At 40.9% G+C, this 19,397-nt stretch overlaps 1 protein-coding gene across 1 annotated transcript in view; it reads right to left on the bottom strand.

Moving 5' to 3' along the window:
- Positions 1 to 1,527: 1,527 nt before the first annotated feature.
- The window catches only part of fhdc1 (FH2 domain containing 1), a 102,695-nt gene continuing 84,825 nt past the window's right edge, over positions 1,528 to 19,397 (bottom strand). Inside the window, exons 7-12 of the mRNA XM_061913269.1 lie at positions 19,315 to 19,385; positions 19,143 to 19,250; positions 14,912 to 14,982; positions 7,817 to 7,934; positions 7,570 to 7,734; positions 1,528 to 4,536 (exon numbers count right to left, since the gene is read on the bottom strand). Coding sequence (XP_061769253.1) covers positions 2,545 to 4,536; positions 7,570 to 7,734; positions 7,817 to 7,934; positions 14,912 to 14,982; positions 19,143 to 19,250; positions 19,315 to 19,385 — 2,525 coding nt within the window. The 3' untranslated portion in view covers positions 1,528 to 2,544. The remainder of the gene's footprint in view (positions 4,537 to 7,569; positions 7,735 to 7,816; positions 7,935 to 14,911; positions 14,983 to 19,142; positions 19,251 to 19,314; positions 19,386 to 19,397) is intronic.

The raw sequence follows: 19,397 nt of genomic DNA, 5'->3' as shown, positions 1-19,397 counted from the left end.
GACAATAGTGAAATGCTGAGTATTTGTCTTCGACGTTTGTCGTTGTTAGCATTAGCATGGTGGCTACATGCGCGTCTTGTCCATTCTAAATAAAAAAAAAACATTTTACAATCTAACACACAAGGCACAGAGAAGTACCACACTTTTGCATAATGCAAGAGTGTCCAAATCCAATCCACGTCCAGGCTTTGTGCCATATCACCCAAAAACTAAATCGTATTTCGAGCGAAAAATAGCCCCCGGGTCGCACTTTGGACACCCCTGTCATAATGTGTTCTGGTGATCAAACTGGATACAAACGACAGCGGCGTCGTCATCATGCATACTATTATTTTGTTTCTGCTCGTAAAAAAGTCAACGTACATCACTGGAGGAGACAAAGTCTGAGCTAAACATGTCGTATTATCGGGAAACGTTACAATAGCTAGCATGAGTACAACAACACAGGCGCGTTTCCACCGCAGGAACACATGCCAGGCCAGCAGAGGGCGATGTCACTTACTAAGGGAAACTACTTTACCTCCTGAGTTTTATCGGAATTGTTTTGGTTTTTTCCGAATACACACCTTGCAACTTTGCCGTCGTACGCAATTTTTGTTCGGAATTAACAAATTGAAAGTTTGTGTTAAATTTTGTTGAAACTTAGCAAAATTATACCAAATATTTGCCTTCCGTGTGTTTGATGTACAACATCACCTCGGTCGAAGTTATTGCAAAATAAATGACGTAGCATCGTAGCGCACGTCTGCCTTCTTTGTTTTTCTTACTCCCGTTGTACAGTTGCGTTATTTGACCTTCGAAGCGTTACGATAACTCTTGAAAAATGTTAACAGTTTATCGTGGGGCTGAACTTCCCGATATGGACACCTGAGTCACGATGTGATGCATTATATTGCAACTGTAACCCACATGGTTGAGTGCCTGCTTTTCTGTTCCGCTTGGGAATCAAACCTGGGTCGCCGGCATGAGGGACGAGCACGCTAGCTATCGAACTAAAAGCCCGGGCTATAAATTTGATAGCCAGCATTTCTGTTTATACATACGTATATATGTGTGTGTGTATATATGTGTGTGTATATTTATATATATATATATATATATATATATATGTATATATATGTGTATATATGTGTGTATATATATGTATATATACATATATATATACATACACACACATATATATGTATGTATATATGTATATGTGTATATATGTGTGTGTATATATATGTATATATACATATATATAGATACATACAAACATATATATGTATGTATATATGTGTGTGTATATATATATGTATATATATACATATATATATACATACACACACATACATATGTGTGTGTGTATATATATACATACACATGTACATATATGTATATACATATATATATATATACACACATATACATACATATATACACATATATGTACATATAAACACACATATTATATATATATACACATATATATTTACATACACATATACATACATATATACACATATATATAAATATAAACACACATATTATATACACACATATATATACGTACATACACACATATATATATATACATATATACACATATATATACATACATACACATAGGGAATAACAGGCTATTTCATTCCTACAAGCCAGTTTCGCCTGTTTTTCAGGGGACCCCTGAAGAGCAGGCGAAAGAGCAGGGAAACCTGCGAAACAGGCTTGTAGGGTTGATAGGGTTGAAATAGCCTTTTTGTTTTTTACTGAGCTAACGTATATTACGCTCTAACCCGGTATTGACCACAGTAACCTCGACTATATATGTATATATATATATATATATATATATATATGTATATATACGTATATGTTTTTAAAAACTATTAAAAAAATTATGAAAAGACATTAGAAAATCGATTTAATATTGTCACAAAAAGTATTGCGATATATTGCCATATCAATATTTCAGTTTGTCGGTAAATTCGAAACTCCGTTTTCCCAGACGACCGTGTTGTTATTGAACACTTTCACGTAGACACCAAAAAGCTCTACAGATTTGTGCGAAAATCGTTACAAATTTAGTTGCCGTGTTTTTCGTGATAGGAAAAATAAATGACGTAGCGCGGTCAATACGATAATTACCATCATTGAAATGTGAAATAGCTGTCAGAAATGTTATTGTCGTACGACGTTAAACTGTGTACCGGTCGATCGTTATCGAGTTTTAGATGGAAACATTGTTGGCTTTGTTTTTGAATGCGTTTGCGTCTTCAAAGGTTAACTCCGTGTAAGCATCCCAAGTGACATCCTCTAATAACGCTTGCAAATTCCTGCGGTGGAAATCCTCCAGTTGAACGACTAAGCAGGCAAAAAGGGATCCGGTGCTAATCACCGACTCGCCATTTGTCGATTTGGTTAAAGACTTGGACACAGCATAGCTTCACTGAATACAGAGACACAGAATTCACAGTCCTGAAGTCAACTACTAGAGGATCCTCTTCGGACCCGGAGATAGCTCTCATTGTTGTCTTTTTACGGGAGAGAACATCTTTTGTGTTACTTCCAGCTGGGCTTCGCACTCCTGCTGGGTGTCACCACGTCTCGAGACTTGTCCGAAAAGCTATTGTTCTCTCGTGCGGGAGGCGGAGTCTGGCTGCGGTGGCTGCTGCGACTCTCCGCCCTGACGCTGTTGACCCGCCGCAGGGTTGTCCCTTGGGGCCGCTCCTCGCTGCTATGAGCCGTATGGCCTAACCTGGTCTGCCTGACAGAGGCTGGCCGGTTCAGGAAGGAGGGGACGTGAGAAGGAGTAGAAGGGACCGACTGGGCGCCCGGGTCCTTCTTGGTCCTGGAAGACGACGCCACGGTGTTCCGCGCGAAGCTCGGGATCTCAGGTGATGTCTTGGGGGCCGGCGCTTGAGAGCTGCTGTTTTCCGAGGAAGCACCGCCCTGGGCTTGAGCCTGCGCCAAGGCCCTCATGGTGGATCGGCACATCTTCTCCTCATGTGCAGGCTTCTGGATGTTTCTAAGGGGCTTGGCGCTAGGCTTGCTGAACGAGGTTTTCCTCTGGTTAGGATCGCACGGACATCTGGAGATGCTACCGGCAGGGCCGCCTCCCTTCTGAGATTTCGACTCATCAGGAGGCAGACTGGAGTGTCGATGAGGTCTGGCGGTCTTTTCGCTCCGTCCTCTCGGAGGCGTGCTTTGTTCGCGGAGAGGCCGGCGTAACTCTTCACCGTCTGCTTGCTTTTTGCTGCCGGTCCTGGTTAGCCTGCTGATGGGCACCACTTTCCGAAGGCCCTGGCTCTCGCTACTCGTCAAGGTTCGCACACCAGAACCGCTGGAACACTTTCTGCCTTTGCTGTTTGTACGCATCGGTTTCCTGCCGCCTGCCTGAGGGTCTTTCATCCTGCCTTGCTTTGCTACGGCGGTGTCACTGCTTTCGGTTTCCCACTCGGGCGGCGTCGCGGAGGCGGCGTCCACAGACCGTGGCACAGAGAGCTCATTGTGTGAAACCAAAAAACTCAGATGGTGAGGGTTCTCCTGGTCTTCGCAGCAGTCCTCCGTTCTGACTTGAAGTCCTTCTTTTGAGAGCGATGAGCTTTCAACCTCGGAGTAATCCAGCGTGACAGAGCAGTCTGCTTCCGTGCAGTCGAGGATGTTAAACGGCGGCTTTCTATTGGACAAGGGGGTGTCTAACGGTAGAGGGGTGTCACAGGTTGTGGATGAAACGGTGCTGTTCTCTTCCTGATTGCAATCCACATCTCTCAACTCTCCCTTGGGTTCTACCCCTTCTGAACCTCCGGGACATTTATCCAGAACCAGGCCGCCAGAAAGAAGACGCTCATCTTTTTCCAGATCAGTGACCTCTACATTGACAAAATGCATGTGATGGCTGTTATTGTTTGGACTGGGGAGGCTAAAAGCTTGAGGACCTGGAACTAAAGTATGTTTCTCGACGCTTACGTTCATGTGTCCTCTAATGGGTGGGTTGGGAAAGTCGGCAAGCGCAGCAGGCGGAATGCTGCCCTCCGACACACAGTAGCTATTGTTGTTGTATCGGTCCTCATCAGGGTTTAGCCCGGAAGAGGAAAACCTGGCGAGTGGACTGAGAGGGTCTGTGTTTGCACGTGATGACGTCAGTTCTCGGTTATAGTCCAGCTCTCGGTCGTCGCCTTGGCCTAAAATCCAAGGGGTTGTCTTCCGCTGGAGGGTGCGGCCGGACCGAGGTAGGCTGCTAAATTTGGAATAGTCGGCAGAGCCTCCGAACAGCTCGAGGTATCCTTGGAGTTCGCGGTCGGCGATGGAAGTCATGGTGTGGCGATGGCGCCGAGCGCTGGACGAACGTCCCAGTGGACTCTGTGGACTCTTGGACCTCTGCTGGAAGAAGTCCATAAGGCCTTCTTTGGTGAGCATATCCACGTCGTTCTCGCTGCTGCTCCGACCGAATACGCTGTTGTGGCCCTCTACCGACCACGCAAAGCGCTTTTCCTCCAACTCCTTCAGCCGCCGCTGCCTCGCAGCCTCCTTCAGATCCCGGTCTGCGTTGTCCTACGCAAAAAAAAAAGAATGAAAAAATAAAGCCAAGATTCAACCAATCAGTCAGTGGTTTGTAGGGATGGGTACCGAATTTAGAACTTTTGTGTAGTAGATATTGACTGAATTCCGTTGGTGCTTAAAGGCCTACTGAAACCCACTACTAGCGACCACGCAGTCTGATAGTTTATATATCGATGATGAAATATTAACATTGCAACACATGCCAATACGGCCTTTTTAGTTCACTAAATTGCAATTTTAAATTTCTCGCGAGGTATCCTGTTGAAAACGTCGCAGAATGATGACGCGTATGATGACGCGTGCTTGTGACGTTATTGGTTGGAACGGACATTTCAGCCTAGCACCACTCACGGCTAAAAGTCGGCTCTTTTCATCGCATAATTACACAGTAATTTGGACATCTGTGTTGCTGAATCTTTTGCAATTTGTTCAATTAATAATGGAGACTATTAAGAAGAATGCTGTTGGTGGAAAGCGGTGGATTTAGCAACCGAAATACAGCCGGTGTTTCTTTGTTTGTTGTGAAGCTTCAAGACAGAGCGGTCAAGCGAACATGTTTCTCTACCAAATGTCAACCAATTGTGATATTAAGTCGGCTCTTACTTGAGCGGATTATGGGACCTCATCCTGTAGCTGTCAAAAAGGCAGCTGTGATCTTGGCTCCTCCATTGGCTTCTCTCAGAGACACTGGCGTTCACTGCAGACCTCCGACTTTCAGGTATGACTTTATAATCTCACTAAAACACTATTAACACAATAAGCAGATAAGGGATTTTCCAGAATTATCCTAGTAAATGTGTCTAATAACATCTGAATCGCTCCCACTGCCACCGCCTGGAGCCGTCGCCTTTTCTTTCTTTTTCTTTTTTTTCTAGTGCTTCACTCGAACTTTCGAATCTTTCATCCACACTCAAATTAATGGGGAAATCGTCGCCTTCTCGGTCTGAATAGCTCTTAATGCTGGTGGCTATGATTATAAACAATGTGAGGATGTGAGGAGACCTACAACCCCTGACGTCACGCGCACATCGTCTGCTACTTCCGGTACAGGCAAGGCTTTTTTATTAGCGACCAAAAGTTGCGAACTTTATCGTCGATGTTCTCAACTAAATCCTTTCAGCAAAAATATGGCAATATCGCGAAATGATCAAGTATGACACATAGAATGGACCTGCTATCCCCGTTTAAATAAGAAAATCTCATTTCAGTAGCCCTTTAATAGTAACCTTTTTCGATGCCTTTGTTGCATGTGATGTCCGGTTGTAGACCCGACACCGGCTCAAGCACTTGTCGCTCAAAAGCATGGCTCCACTTTTCAAAATGCGCTAATTGACTCTGGCTACGCCATGTACATGTATTGATTAGAATTAGCGATTTTACATGGCGATTGCAACACCTCAAAATTTGGTAGTCAAAACTCCAACTAAGATGAACGTTACAATCAAACAACTTGTGCGTAATGAGTAGATATGTAGTGACCATGAAAAAGTATGTGATCGCCTATGCTGGGGGTCGGCAACTCGTGGCTTTTTAGCGTCGCCCTTGTGGCTCCTTGGAGCTTTTTCAAAAATGTATGAAGATGGAAAAAAATGAGGGAAAAAATAATATTTTTTGTTTTAATATGGTTTCTGTAGGAGGACAAACATGACAAAAACCTCTCCAATTTAAAAAGAAATCTCACCGTTATTATTAAACATGCTTCACTGATGAGAGTATTTGGCGAGTGCCGTTTTGTTCTACTAATTTTGGCTGTCTTTGAACTCAGCGTAGTCTGTTTACATGTATAACTTTCTCCGACGCTGCCACAAAAAGACGTGTTTTATGCCACTCCTTGTTTGTCTCATTTTGTCCACCAAACGTTTTATGCTGTGCGTGAAAGCACAAAGGTGCGCTTTGTATGATGCTATTGACTTGTTGGAGTGCTTATCAGGCATACTTGGTCAGTGCAGGACTGCAAATATATCGATGCTAACATGCTATTTCGGCGAGCTGTATCTACATATTGCATCATTATGTGTCATGTCTTGTGAACATGTGTTTTTTTTTTAGTTATGTTCCGTTTTGCTTAAGACTCCATTGTTTCCTGTTTTTGCACTTCCTTGTTTGCTTTGTTTCCATGCCAACCCATTAGTTTTCACCTGTCCCCATGTCACGCACCTGTTTTCAATCACCACAGTATTATTTAAGCCACAGTTGCCAGGTAGTCAGCCTGGCGATATCACCTTCTATCACCTTCTACAAACCCATGATTCCATGCCAATGATCCATGCCCCTTGTCTCGATCACAGTAAATTTTTTTGTTATTCATGCCATAGTGCACGTTTTGTTTTATGACCATAGTTTTGCCTTAGTGCAAGTTTTGCTTCCATAGCCAGGTTTTGTAGCTCCATTGTGAGCGCCTTTCGTTTCTTCCTTTTTTGAGAGTTGATATTAAAAGATGTCTTTACCTTCACGCCTTGCCCGCTCCAACTTTCCTTTGCAATCCGGGAAAACAAACCCCCAAAGTCCACGCCTTGACAATTATGACTGCGATGAGGTGGCGACTTGTCCAGGGTGTACACCGCCTTCCGCCCGATTGTAGCTGAGATAAGCACCAGCGCCCCCCGCGAGCCCAAAAGGAATAAGCGGTAGAAAATGGACGGATGGATGGCATCATTATGTCTCATTTTTAGTTATATTTAAGCTCATTTAATTTCCTTTATTTATGTCCTCTGTTTGTTTAATTTATATTTGCATGTCTCATGACACATTATCGGTGCGTAATATTGGCAACATTTCTTATAGTAGTTTGTGCGCCATATTGTTCCAGACCATTGCAAATGTTACCCAGCTTGTAATAAATACATTAGAAGAAGACAGTATTGCTATTAGTTGATCTCATTCATGAATGATCGAAATCGGGAGTACAATACCCCATTAGGAACATCCTTGGTGAAAAGTACTTTACTTACAGTACAAACACTTTATAGGATTTAACAAAATATCTATATTATCTTATATTATTGAGGACTTGAACATACTGACCTTGACGGCCTTCCTGAACTTGATGCAGAAGTCTTGAAAGATGCGGAAGCATTCGTCCAGCTTGAACGTGTCCTTGTCTTCGCAGAAGAAATCGATCAACGCGTTGCCTTCTTTGCGCAGGTCCAGGCGCCGCCGCTTCAGGTCCTGGAGGGTCTGCGCCGAACTCTGAGAGCGCAGACGTCAAAGACAAACGCTCTTAGTCGGCGGAACGCCCCCACAAAAAGGCGTCATGGCTTTGCTGACTCACCTGCAGGAAGGGATCCAACTGCTGCAGCAACTCTGGGTCGCCTTGCACCTTCTCTTCCAGGGTTTTGATGCCAACGTATAAGGAGGAGAACTCCACCTCGATGTTTTCCACGGAGATTCTGCGTGTAAAATGAGTCATCGAAAACATCCCTCTCTTATCGTAGGACAGAACATTGCACGTAACAAACTACTTGCCGCGTATTACCATGAATTACCATAAATTACTTAATTGATTCATGTGGACCCCTACTTAATCAAGTTGAAAAACTTATTCCGGTGTTACCATTTAGTGGTCAATTGTAAGAAATATGTACTGTACTGTAGGGCCGGGCGATATGGCCTTTTATTAATATCTCGATATTTTTAGGCCATGACACGATACACGATATATATCTCGATATTTTGCCTTAGCCTTGAATGAACACTTGAGCAATCAATCAATCAATGTTTACTTATATAGCCCTAAATCACTAGTGTCTCAAAGGGCTGCACAAACCACTACGACATCCTCGGTAGGCCCACATAAGGTCAAGGAAAACTCACACCCAGTGGGACGTCGGTGACAATGATGACTATGAGAACCTTGGAGAGGAGGAAAGCAATGGATGTCGAGCGGGTGTAACACGATACTGAGAAAGTTCAATCCATAATGGATCCAACACAGTCGCGAGAGTCCAGTCCAAAGCGGATCCAACACAGCAGCGAGAGTCTTGTCACAGCGGAGCCAGCAGGAAACCATCCCAAGCGGAGGCGGATCAGCAGCGCAGAGATGTCCCCAGCCGATACACAGGCAAGCAGTACATGGCCACCGGATCGGACCGGACCCCCTCCACAAGGGAGAGTCGGACATAGGAGAAAAAGAAAAGAAACGGCAGATCAACTGGTGTAAAAAGGGAGTCTATTTAAAGGCTAGAGTATACAAATGAGTTTTAAGGTGAGACTTAAATGCTTCTACTGAGGTGGCATCTCGAACTGTTACCGGGAGGGCATTCCAGAGTACTGGAGCCCGAAATGAAAAAGCTCTATAGCCCGCAGACTTTTTTGGGGCTTTGGGAATCACTAATAAGCCGGAGTCCTTTGAACGCAGATTTCTTGCCGGGACATATGGTACAATACAATCGGCAAGATAGGCTGGAGCTAGACCGTGTAGTATTTTATACGTAAGTAGTAAAACCTTAAAGTCACATCTTAAGTGCACAGGAAGCCAGTGCAGGTGAGCCAGTACAGGCGTAATAGGATGCATATAATCACAGCAGTATGATGATTCTATGTGTCTACATTAAAACATTCTTGTTCATACTTCATTAATATATGCTCATTTTAAACTTTCATGCAGAGAGGGAAATCACAACTAAGTCAATTGACCAAAACTGCATTTATCAAACAGTTATTAAGCAGTGGCACAAACATTCATGTAATTTCATAACAAGTTATTAGTGCTTTTTTTGTGCATGATGTCAATAAGATGACATATCAAGACACTAAATTAAAGTGCACTGTTTGTACAGAACGCCACTACAATAGTTTAAAAACAAATAAAGTGCATTTTTGTGCAAGATATTTCAATAAGTGTCAAATAAAAATTAGCTGCATTAAAGAAAATCAAATAGTATAAGTCCTTCGCTATGTGGTGGGTTCCTGCGGACGTTATCTCCTTCTGTTGTTGACTATTTTTTTCATACTGTGTTGATCTGGAAATAGTTGCTTCGGCATTTTGTTGGTGTGGCGCCGAACGGAGATGTTGACATGCAGAGTTTCAAGCACTCTTCATTCTCTAGCGGGGTGACATTTCAAATGATGCTACATCTTCCCGCTTGAAGCCAGACCCTGTGCTGTTTTTCTTGGGAATTAATGCTTCCTGCATTTGTTACCAGATTCGCACCTTGTCGCTCCCTGTCTGCGCTTGTTTTATGTCTCTGTGAGAAGGAGAGACAAGAAAGAGTGGGAAACGCATCTAGTGTAATGCCCGCAGCTAAAAGCAACTGCGTGAGAACATATACTCGGATATCACGATATAGTCATTTTCTGTATCGCACAGAGAAAAACCTGCGATATATCGAGTATATCGATATATCGCCCAGCCCTACTGTACTGTGCAATCTACTAATAAAAGTTTCAATCACTCAATCAATTCCTCAGAATGGAGTTCCCTAACGAAAAAAATCGAAAGAGACAGCACTTTAATAAAGAAGGCGAGAAAAACTATTGATTTTGAAAATAACTTGTACCAAAGTACTAAGGTGCTGCAGCACTGGTTCTAAAATCACCTCAGAAAACAGTTGGCTCTCCAAGGGCCCCTATAATGACCAACATAAAAATACAGTAGCATAGTAGGCCTAAGTATTCATTAAAACAAGGCAGAGGTGTTATTTACCAAATGTATTTAATGTTTTTTGTCTACAGTTTGAACAGTAACATTGTGTTTTAATATAGAAAAATAAAACACTGCACTTAAAATAGTAAATGAGTTATTCTTGTATAGCGCTTTTCTATCTTCAAGGTACTCAAAGCGCTTTGACACTATTTTCACATTCACACACACATTCACACACTGATGGCAGGAGCTGCCATGCAAGGCGCTAACCTGGACCAATCAGGAGCAAGGGTGAATTGTCTTGCTCAAGGACACAACGGACGTAACGAGGTTGGTAGAAGGTGGGGATTGAACCAGGAACCCTCAAATTGCTGGCACGGCCACTCTCCTAACCTCGCCACGCCTATTTTTTACTATTTTGTGGTGTTGAATGTTAGAAAAAGGTTTGATTAAGTGAAATTAGAGAACAACGGCAGGTATGAAAAACAATAACCTATCTATTATGAAGCATTTTGGAATGGACCTATACTGTCTTCAAGTTGAAGTGGAGTGGCAAAAGTTTTTTTTGCGACAAATCCTTTAGTCAAGCTCATAACACAGTAAGATGAATGATGCGGACACATTTGTTACTGGATACTTTGGAATACACTTCCGCCTTGGAGACTCTGTATGTGCGAGTAATATGCAACTATAAATAGATACTCTAGAACAGGGTTCGCGACCTTTACCACTCAAAGAGCCATTTTAACCCGTTTCACTTAATAAAGAGAACAATGGGAGCCACAAAACTCTTTTAAAATTTAAAATGAAATAACACTGCAAACAGAGTTTTTTTTTGCTTTGTGCTATGTATAAACCAGGGGTCTCAGACTCGCGGCTCACACCTTAATATGACAAATTATATTAATGCCGCTTGACAGCATCACACATGCCATTCCTCCTAATTTTTCCGGGAGATTCCCAAACTTCAGAGCATCCTTTATTTCGAACCTGCTGATTTCCACCAAATCAACAATACCAAAGGCGTGCTAAAATGGCACTGCCTCTGACGCCCTCTACAGTCTGTACTAATAGCTTGACATACAGGTCACACTGAGGGTGCCCGTTTAAACAACTTTAACACTCTTACTAATATTCGCCACACTGTGAACCCACACCAAACAAGAATGACAAACACATTTCGGGAGAACATCCGCACCCTAACACAACATAAACACAACAGAAAAAATACCCAGAATGATACAGCCAGAGGTGGGTAGAGTAGCCAGAAATGGTACTCAAGTAAGAGTACTGTTACTTTAGAGATTTATTACTCAAGTAAAAGTAAGGAGTAGTCACCCAAATATTTACTTGAGTAAAAGTAAAAAGTATGTTGTGAAAAAACTACTCAAGTACTGAGTAACTGATGAGTAACCTGTTCGTTTAATGATTACGGCAACAAATAATGCACAAAAACATAAAAATAGCAATGAGCAAATTCAGAGCCAGGAATATCTCTTAAGCAACTAAAACAATATTATATATTAATGATACATTAAAATTAAAATAAAAAAATAAGGCAAATTGGGCCACAATAACTTAACAGTACCATATGCTCAATAGGCATTCATTGATTGATTGATTGATTGAAACTTGTATTAGTAGATTGCACAGTACAGTACATATTCCCTACAATTGACCACTAAATGGTAACACCCTAATAAGTTTTTCAACGTTAATCAATTACTTAATAAATGATCAAGTCGAGGTGATCTACCTCATATATACATATACATACATATCATAAACATATATATATATATATATATATATATATATATATACATACACACATATCATATATATATATATATATATATATATATATATATATATATATATATATATATATACACATTTATATATAAAGTATATAATTTATATTTATTTATTTTGCCGTTTTTGTTCACATGTTAAAGGTGTTTTAATGAATATACATGCATGTTTAACATATAGATTCCTATCTTTAATGAAGACAAGAATATAAGTTGGTGTATTACCTGATTCTGATGACTTGCATTGATTGGAATCAGTGCTGAAAATGTCCACATTTTCAAATGGAGGAGAACAAAAGTGCCTCCTTCCTGTCTAATACCACATGAAAGTCGTTGGTTTTTGGCATCTTAATTGTCCAGCTTCCATATTCGTTTTTATACACTTTACAAGAAATACATTGGCGGCAAACTCCGTAGCTTGCTAGTTTGTTTGCGCTGGCTTTTGGAGACTCTTATTTTGTTAGCGCAAGCGCGATGGAGCGGCACTTTTATTGTGAAGACAGGAACTGTGCGATCAGTCTTTAGGCTTTTGACGGGAAGTACGGTTGAAATAAAAAGTGTCTTTTTTCCTTTACACTTTTGATTGATTGGTTGATTGATTGAAACTTTTATTCGTATATTGCACAGTACAGTACATATTCCGTACAGTTGACCACTAAATGGTAACACCCGCATAAGTTTTTCAACATGTCGGGTTCTACGTGTGACGGTCACGTGACCACCTGGCTCTGTTTGATTGGTCCAACGTCACTAGTGACTGCATTTGATTGGTGAAAAGCAGGCATGCATAGTTCCTACTTTGAATGTGTGTCTGACAAAAACAAAACAAACAAAGCGTGCATTAACAGATCGATAAAAAAAAAAAGTAGCGAGTAGCGACCTGATTGCAGATAAATGGAGCGGAGTAAAAGTAGCGTTTCTTCTCTATAAATTTACTCGAGTAAAAGTAAAAGTATGTTGCATAAAAACTACTCTTAGAAGTACAATTTATCCCAAACGTTACTCAAGTAGATGTAACGGAGTAAATGTAGCGCGTTACTACCCACCTCTGGATACAACCCCCGCTACCACCAAACCCGCCCTCCTCTCTGTGCATTGGTTGAGGTGGGCGGGTTTGGAGGGGGGTTTGGTGGTAGCGGGGGTGTATAATGTAGCCTGGAAAAGTAAGGATGCATGGGATTCTGGGTATTTCTTCTTTTGTGTTTATGTTGTGTGACAGTGCGGATGTTCTCCCGAAATGTGTATGTCATTCTTGTTTGGTGTGGGTTCACTGTGTGGCGCGTGACATGTGTAAGAGGACGTTAAAAGCATTGCCGTCACAGTACGCCCTCAATATTGTTATCTGGGTGAAAATTGGAGAATATCCGCCCTGGGAGACATACTGAAATCCAGAAACCTCCCGGAAAAATTGGAGGAGTCAGCAAGTATGCAACTGAGCCACATCAGAGTGATCAAAGAGCCGCATACGACTCCGGAGCCGCGGGTTGCCGACCCCTGCTCTAGAAAGAGGTTCCGCAGCCTACGTAGCAGAACCCCCAGGTTCTGTAACAGCTTCTTCCCTCAGGCCGTAAGACTCTTGAACGCATCACAATAATCCCCTCAATCCCCCCCCCCAAAAATGGATTAACTCACTGGAATATAAAAGACATATCCATAAACGTGGGTGCATATGCAAAAGTGCAATATATTTATCTGTTCAGTAATCTATATATTTATATCTGCACCCTATTGATTTTTTATCCTGCACTACCATGAGCTAATGCAAACATGTTTTGTTCTTATCTGCACTATAAAGTTCAAATTTGAATGACAATAAAAAAGAAGTCTAAGCTACTAGTTTATAATGACAAATGTGCTGATTTAAACTGCAATATTGTTCAATTATTATTAAGTATGTCTAGCTTGTACGCTATTATGTGCTTAGCTGTTGTGTAGCTGCTACTGTAGCTCAGAGTGTCACGATGGGCGCGCATAGTGATGCGCGTGTTGTCCACCCCAGGATGCAAATTGACCAGATCCGACGAGAAAAGCAGGTAAGACCTTGATTTAATATACAAAAATAAAATAACACTGGTACAAAAACATACAAAAGAAAACGCGTGCCTATGCACGGGAAGCTAAACCAAAACTTAGCACGGAATACAGAGTCCAAAATGACGTGCCGAGCGCACGGGAAGCTAAGCTAAAACTCAGCATGGAAATCAGACTTAGAAATGTGATGCCTCGTGAATGTTGCTTACCGCAAACCAAGGATCAAGAACAAACTGAGGTAGAAGACAGGCTTAAATACTGGGAAGTAATCAAAAACACCGGTGCGCGTCAACCGAAAGTAGCAGGTGGAACAAATAAGAAACCATGGCAACCAGATAAAGCAGGAAGAGCAAAACTCGGAACAGGAAGAATCCAAAACAATGGAAAAAACACAAAAGGACTCAAAAACCAAAATAACGTATGATCCGGGCGACGGATCATAACACCGAGTAGCCTGTTTGTAAATGACTAAGATAGAAGAAAAGACCAACATCGTGTGCTTATTGGAGTGAACTGAAGTAAATTATATTTATATAGCACTTTTCTCTAGTGACTCAAAGCGCTTTACATAGTGAAACCCAATATCTAAGTTACATCCAAACCAGTGTGGGTGGCACTGGGAGCAGGTGAGTAAAGTCTCTTGCCCAAGGACACAACGGCAGTGACTAGGATGGCGGAAGCGGGAATCGAACCTGCAACCCTCAAGTTGCTGGCACGGCCACTCTACCAACCGAGCTAAACCGGTTGGTAGAGGACTTTTCAGATGCCGTCTTTGCACCAGTTAATGTGTGCAGGACTGCTAGTATCGGACATTTTACATGCAAGCCGATATCATTTTTGCTGATACTGGACCGATATCAAATCGGGACAGTAAAAATATAAACATGCTTGGCATAGAACCATGTATTCTGTGACATTAAAAAAGACAGGACAGTACCTGGCGGCACTCTGGACGTCCACCAGTTTTTCTGGAAACTTTAGCAGCTTCTCGTCTTTTTTCTTTGCCTCCTAGAAGAAGATTTGCATCGTAAATAAACAACAAAGCAATCTTGTTGCACTCGAGATACTCTGCCGATGCAGTGGTGAAAAAAGGAATGTTTTCATTGCAAGTTTGACATTTATTTTTAGCTAATTTCGCACCCGTGCACCTAAGAGTCACATAACTTGTACATCAATCAATGTTTATTTATATAGCCCTAAATCACAAGTGTCTCGAAGGGCTGCACAAACCACAATGACATCCTCGATATAGCCCACATAAGGGTAAGGAAAAACTCACCCCAGTGGGACGTCGACAATGATGACTATGAGAAACCTTGGAGAGGACAGCATATGTGGGCACCACCTCCACCCCCAGGGGACCGAAAGCAATGGATGCTCCACAAACTGTTAGCATGCTAATATTAGCATGCTAACAGTTTGCAACCGTCTACCCCAGAGTCTTATGACTTGGTACTTGGCATATGCTAACTTTTTTTAGGCACTTTTGCCGCCGTACACTTCATAGTCATATAATTTTGTACGTGATACATGCTAACTGTTAGGCGCCATACACCTCAGAGTCCTATAACATGGAACTTGGCACATGCTAACCGTGAGTATGCTAATATTAGCGTGCTAGAAATTGTGGTATATGTCACGCACGTACCAAGTTATATGACTCTAAAGGTGTACAGCGGCAAAGTTGTCTAAAAAAGTTGGCCCGCTAACAGAGTATGCTATTGGTAGCACGCTAACAGTTAGCATATGTCAAGTAACAAGTTCTATGACTCTGCGATAAACGGTTGTAAAATTCTCCAAAAAAGTTAGCATTCCAATGTTAGCATGCTAGCATGAAAACGAGTCATATTATTTCGAAATTAGCACATGCTAACATTAGCATGCTAGAAGTTGGCATAATGTCACACACAAAGTTATATGACTGTGAGGTGTACGCCAGCAAAATTGTCTAAAAAAGTTAATATGCTAACATAGGTATTGTCACGCCAAATTTCTTCCCCCCCATTTACTTCCGGGGTCATGATTAATACAGACGTTTTGTTAACGCTATATTATAAAAATATAACGCTATATTATAAAAATACAGACGTTTTGTTAACGCTATATTATAAAAAATAAAAAGATAAACAATTTATAAACACAAGCTATGGGATGACGCATTTACTTCCGGGGTCACGTTTCCTCTTATGTCATCCCATTGCTTGTGTTTATAAATTGTTTTTAAAAATTTTTTATAATATAGCGTTAACAAAACGTCTGTATTTTTATAATATAGCGTTATATTTTTATAATATAGCGTTAACAAAACGTCTGTATTAATCATGACCCTGGATGTAAATGGGGGGGAAGGTTTTTGTAGGGAGAAGAAATTTGGCGTGACAGCATGCTAGCATGCTTAAAGGCTATAGTTAGCATGCTAACAGTTAGCATGTATCAATTAACAAGTTATATTACTCTGGGATAAAAGGTTGAACAATTTATTTAAAAAGTTACCATTCTAATGTTAGCATGCTAGCATGGAAACGAGTCATATCATCTCGAACTTGGCACATGCTAACTTTTACCATGCTAACGTTAGCATGCTAGAAGTTGGCATACTGTCACATACCAAGTTGCATGACTGTGTGGTGTACGCCAGCAAAATTGTTTAAAAAAGTTAATATGCTAACATAGGCATGCTTGTTAGCATGCTAATAGTTAGCATATGTCAAGTAACAAGTTATATTATTCTGGTGTGCTGTGGGAGATTACTGTATCTAATTCCACCTATTTGGGTTAAAAATGTTATAGTCTGCAAATGTGTTGTCGTTGAGTGTCGGTGCTTTCTAGATCTCGGCAGAGTAACCGTGTAAAACTCTTCCATATCAGTAGGTGGCAGCCGGTAGCTAATTGCTTTGTAGATGTCGGAAACAGCGGGAGGCAGCATGCAGGTAAAAAGCTGTCTAATACGTAAATAAAAAAAAACCAAAAGGTGAGTGCCCCTAACTAAAGCAATTGAAGTTTAGGGAAGGCTATGCAGAACAAAACTAAAACTGAACTGGCTACAAAGTAGACAAAAAACAGAATGCTGGACGACAGCAAAGACTTACTGTGGAGCAAAGACAATGTACATCCGAACATGACATGACAATCAACAATGTTCCCACAAAGAACTAAAACACTACACACAGGAAAACAGGCAAAAAGTTTAAATAAGTCATGATGTGATGTGACAGGTGATGAGAGTACACCTACTTAGAGACAAGAGCTATAGTGATGCATGCTTGGTTCTGCTTTAAAGCAGGGGTCACCAACCTTTTTGAAACCAAGAGCTACTTCTTGGGTACTGATTATTGCGAAGGGCTACCAGTTTGATACACACTTAAATACATTGCCAGAAATAGCCAATTTGCTCAATTCTCCTTTAATAAATAAATCCATATATATTTTAAAAAATGGGTATTTCTGTCTGTCATTCCGTCGTACATTTTTTTTCCTTTTACGGAAGGTTTTTGTAGAATATAAATGATGAAAAAAACACTTATTTGTGTCAGAGTCATTTGTTGACGAACCCCAAGATGCAGAGATGGAGGCAGGCATGGGGTGAGAAAACATGATTTAATAAAGATACTAAGACAAAATCCAACAAAAGGGTACTAACACAAAGCGTGCACGAGGCGGATAACAAACTAAGGGTCTTTAGCATAGAAGCTAGCAAGAAACAAAAAAGGGCCAAGCGTGGAAGCTAGCAGGTAGCAAACAGGAAAACAGAAGTCGTTACTTGTAGAGTGAAAACAAAACAGAAGCAGGGAACAAAAGACAGTAAGTTACAAACAAACTAATGTAGCTTACCGCTACGCTGCAATAAAACGACACGATAGCAACGACAGGAGCGACATGTGGCAACGACAATACAAATGACCATACTATGGTCCAGCAACTGACACAAGACAATGAGGGTACTAATAGGAGCGGGCTGATTGGCAACAGGTGTGACCAGGTGCCAATCAGCCGCAGCTGAGGAGGAACACAGCACTCAGGGAACAAGACAGGAAGCTGACAAAATAAGAGCACTAGACAGGAACTAAAGACAGGAGATACTAGACACAGAGGAAACAGACAAATGCAGAAGAAAACTAAAACATAGACAAACTGTCAGGGGAAAGCCTGACAATTTGAACGGTTTAAAAGAGGAGAAAACACGAAAAAAATGAAAATTACATTTTGAAACATAGTTTATCTTCAATTTCGACTCTTTAAAATTCTAAATTCAACCGAAAAAAATTAAGACAAAAAATAGCTAATTCGAATTTTTGGAAAAAATAAAAAAAAAGAATTTATGGAACATCAATAGCAATTTTTCCTGATTAAGATTAGTTTTAGAAATTTGATGACGTGTTTTAAATAGGTTAGAATCCAATCTGCACTTTGTTAGAATATATAAAAAATTGGACCAAGCTATATTTCTAACAAAGACAAATCATTATTTCTTGTAGATTTTCCAGAACAAAAAAATTAAAAGAAATACAAAAGACTTTGAAATAAGATTTAAATTTGATTCTAAAGATTTTCTAGATTTGCCAGAATAATTTTTTTGAATTTTAAATATAATAAGTTTGAAGAAAGATTTCAGAAATATTCTTCGTCGAAAAAACAGCAGCTAAAATGAAGAACTAAATCAAAATGTATTTATTATTCTTTACAATAAAAAAAAATACTTGAACATTGATTTAAATTGTCAGGAAAGAAGAGGAAGGAATTTAAAAGGTAAAAAGGTATATGTGTTTAAAAATCCTAAAATCATTTTTAAGGTTGTATTTTTTCTCTAAAATTGTCTTTCGGAAAGTTATAAGAAGCAAAGTAAAAAAACAAATGAATTTATTTAAACAAGTGAGGACCAAGTCTTTAAAATAATTTCTTGGATTTTCAAATTCTATTTGAGTTTTGTCTCTCTTAGAATTAAAAATGTCAAGCAAAGCGAGACCAGCTTGCTAGTAAATAAATACAATTTAAAAAATAGAGGCAGCTCACTGGTAAGTGCTGCTATTTGAGCTATTTTTAGAACAGGCCCATGGGCACCGCGTTGGTGACCCCTGCTTTAAAGTCATATCCAACAATGTGCCTTAGCTTAAAACAAGGTTGAAAAGCACCGTATCGGATCAACTAAACCCGGGTCACAAAGTGCTCACCATGGCGACAAAGTGCAGCAGGTTCATCCCCGGCTTGTTGGCTTTGGTGTCGGCCAACGAGAGGAGAGACGACAGCTTGAAGCCCACCGCGTTGCCGGCGTATCCTCCCTGCAGACGCCGGCGTTAGTCAACTTTTTAAACCGGATTTTTCTTTTCTTTTTTTCCATCCTACCGCGTTCATGATGTTCCCCGCCTGCAGCACCAGATGCAAGATGGCGTGAAGCTCCTCGCAGCTCATCAGCTCTGCGGGATCAA

This window comes from Nerophis ophidion, linkage group LG01 (genome assembly GCF_033978795.1).
Source record: "Nerophis ophidion isolate RoL-2023_Sa linkage group LG01, RoL_Noph_v1.0, whole genome shotgun sequence".
NCBI lineage: Eukaryota > Metazoa > Chordata > Actinopteri > Syngnathiformes > Syngnathidae > Nerophis > Nerophis ophidion.
Note: the sequence above shows the minus strand (reverse complement) of the source record. Positions and strands in the feature narration are given on the sequence as shown.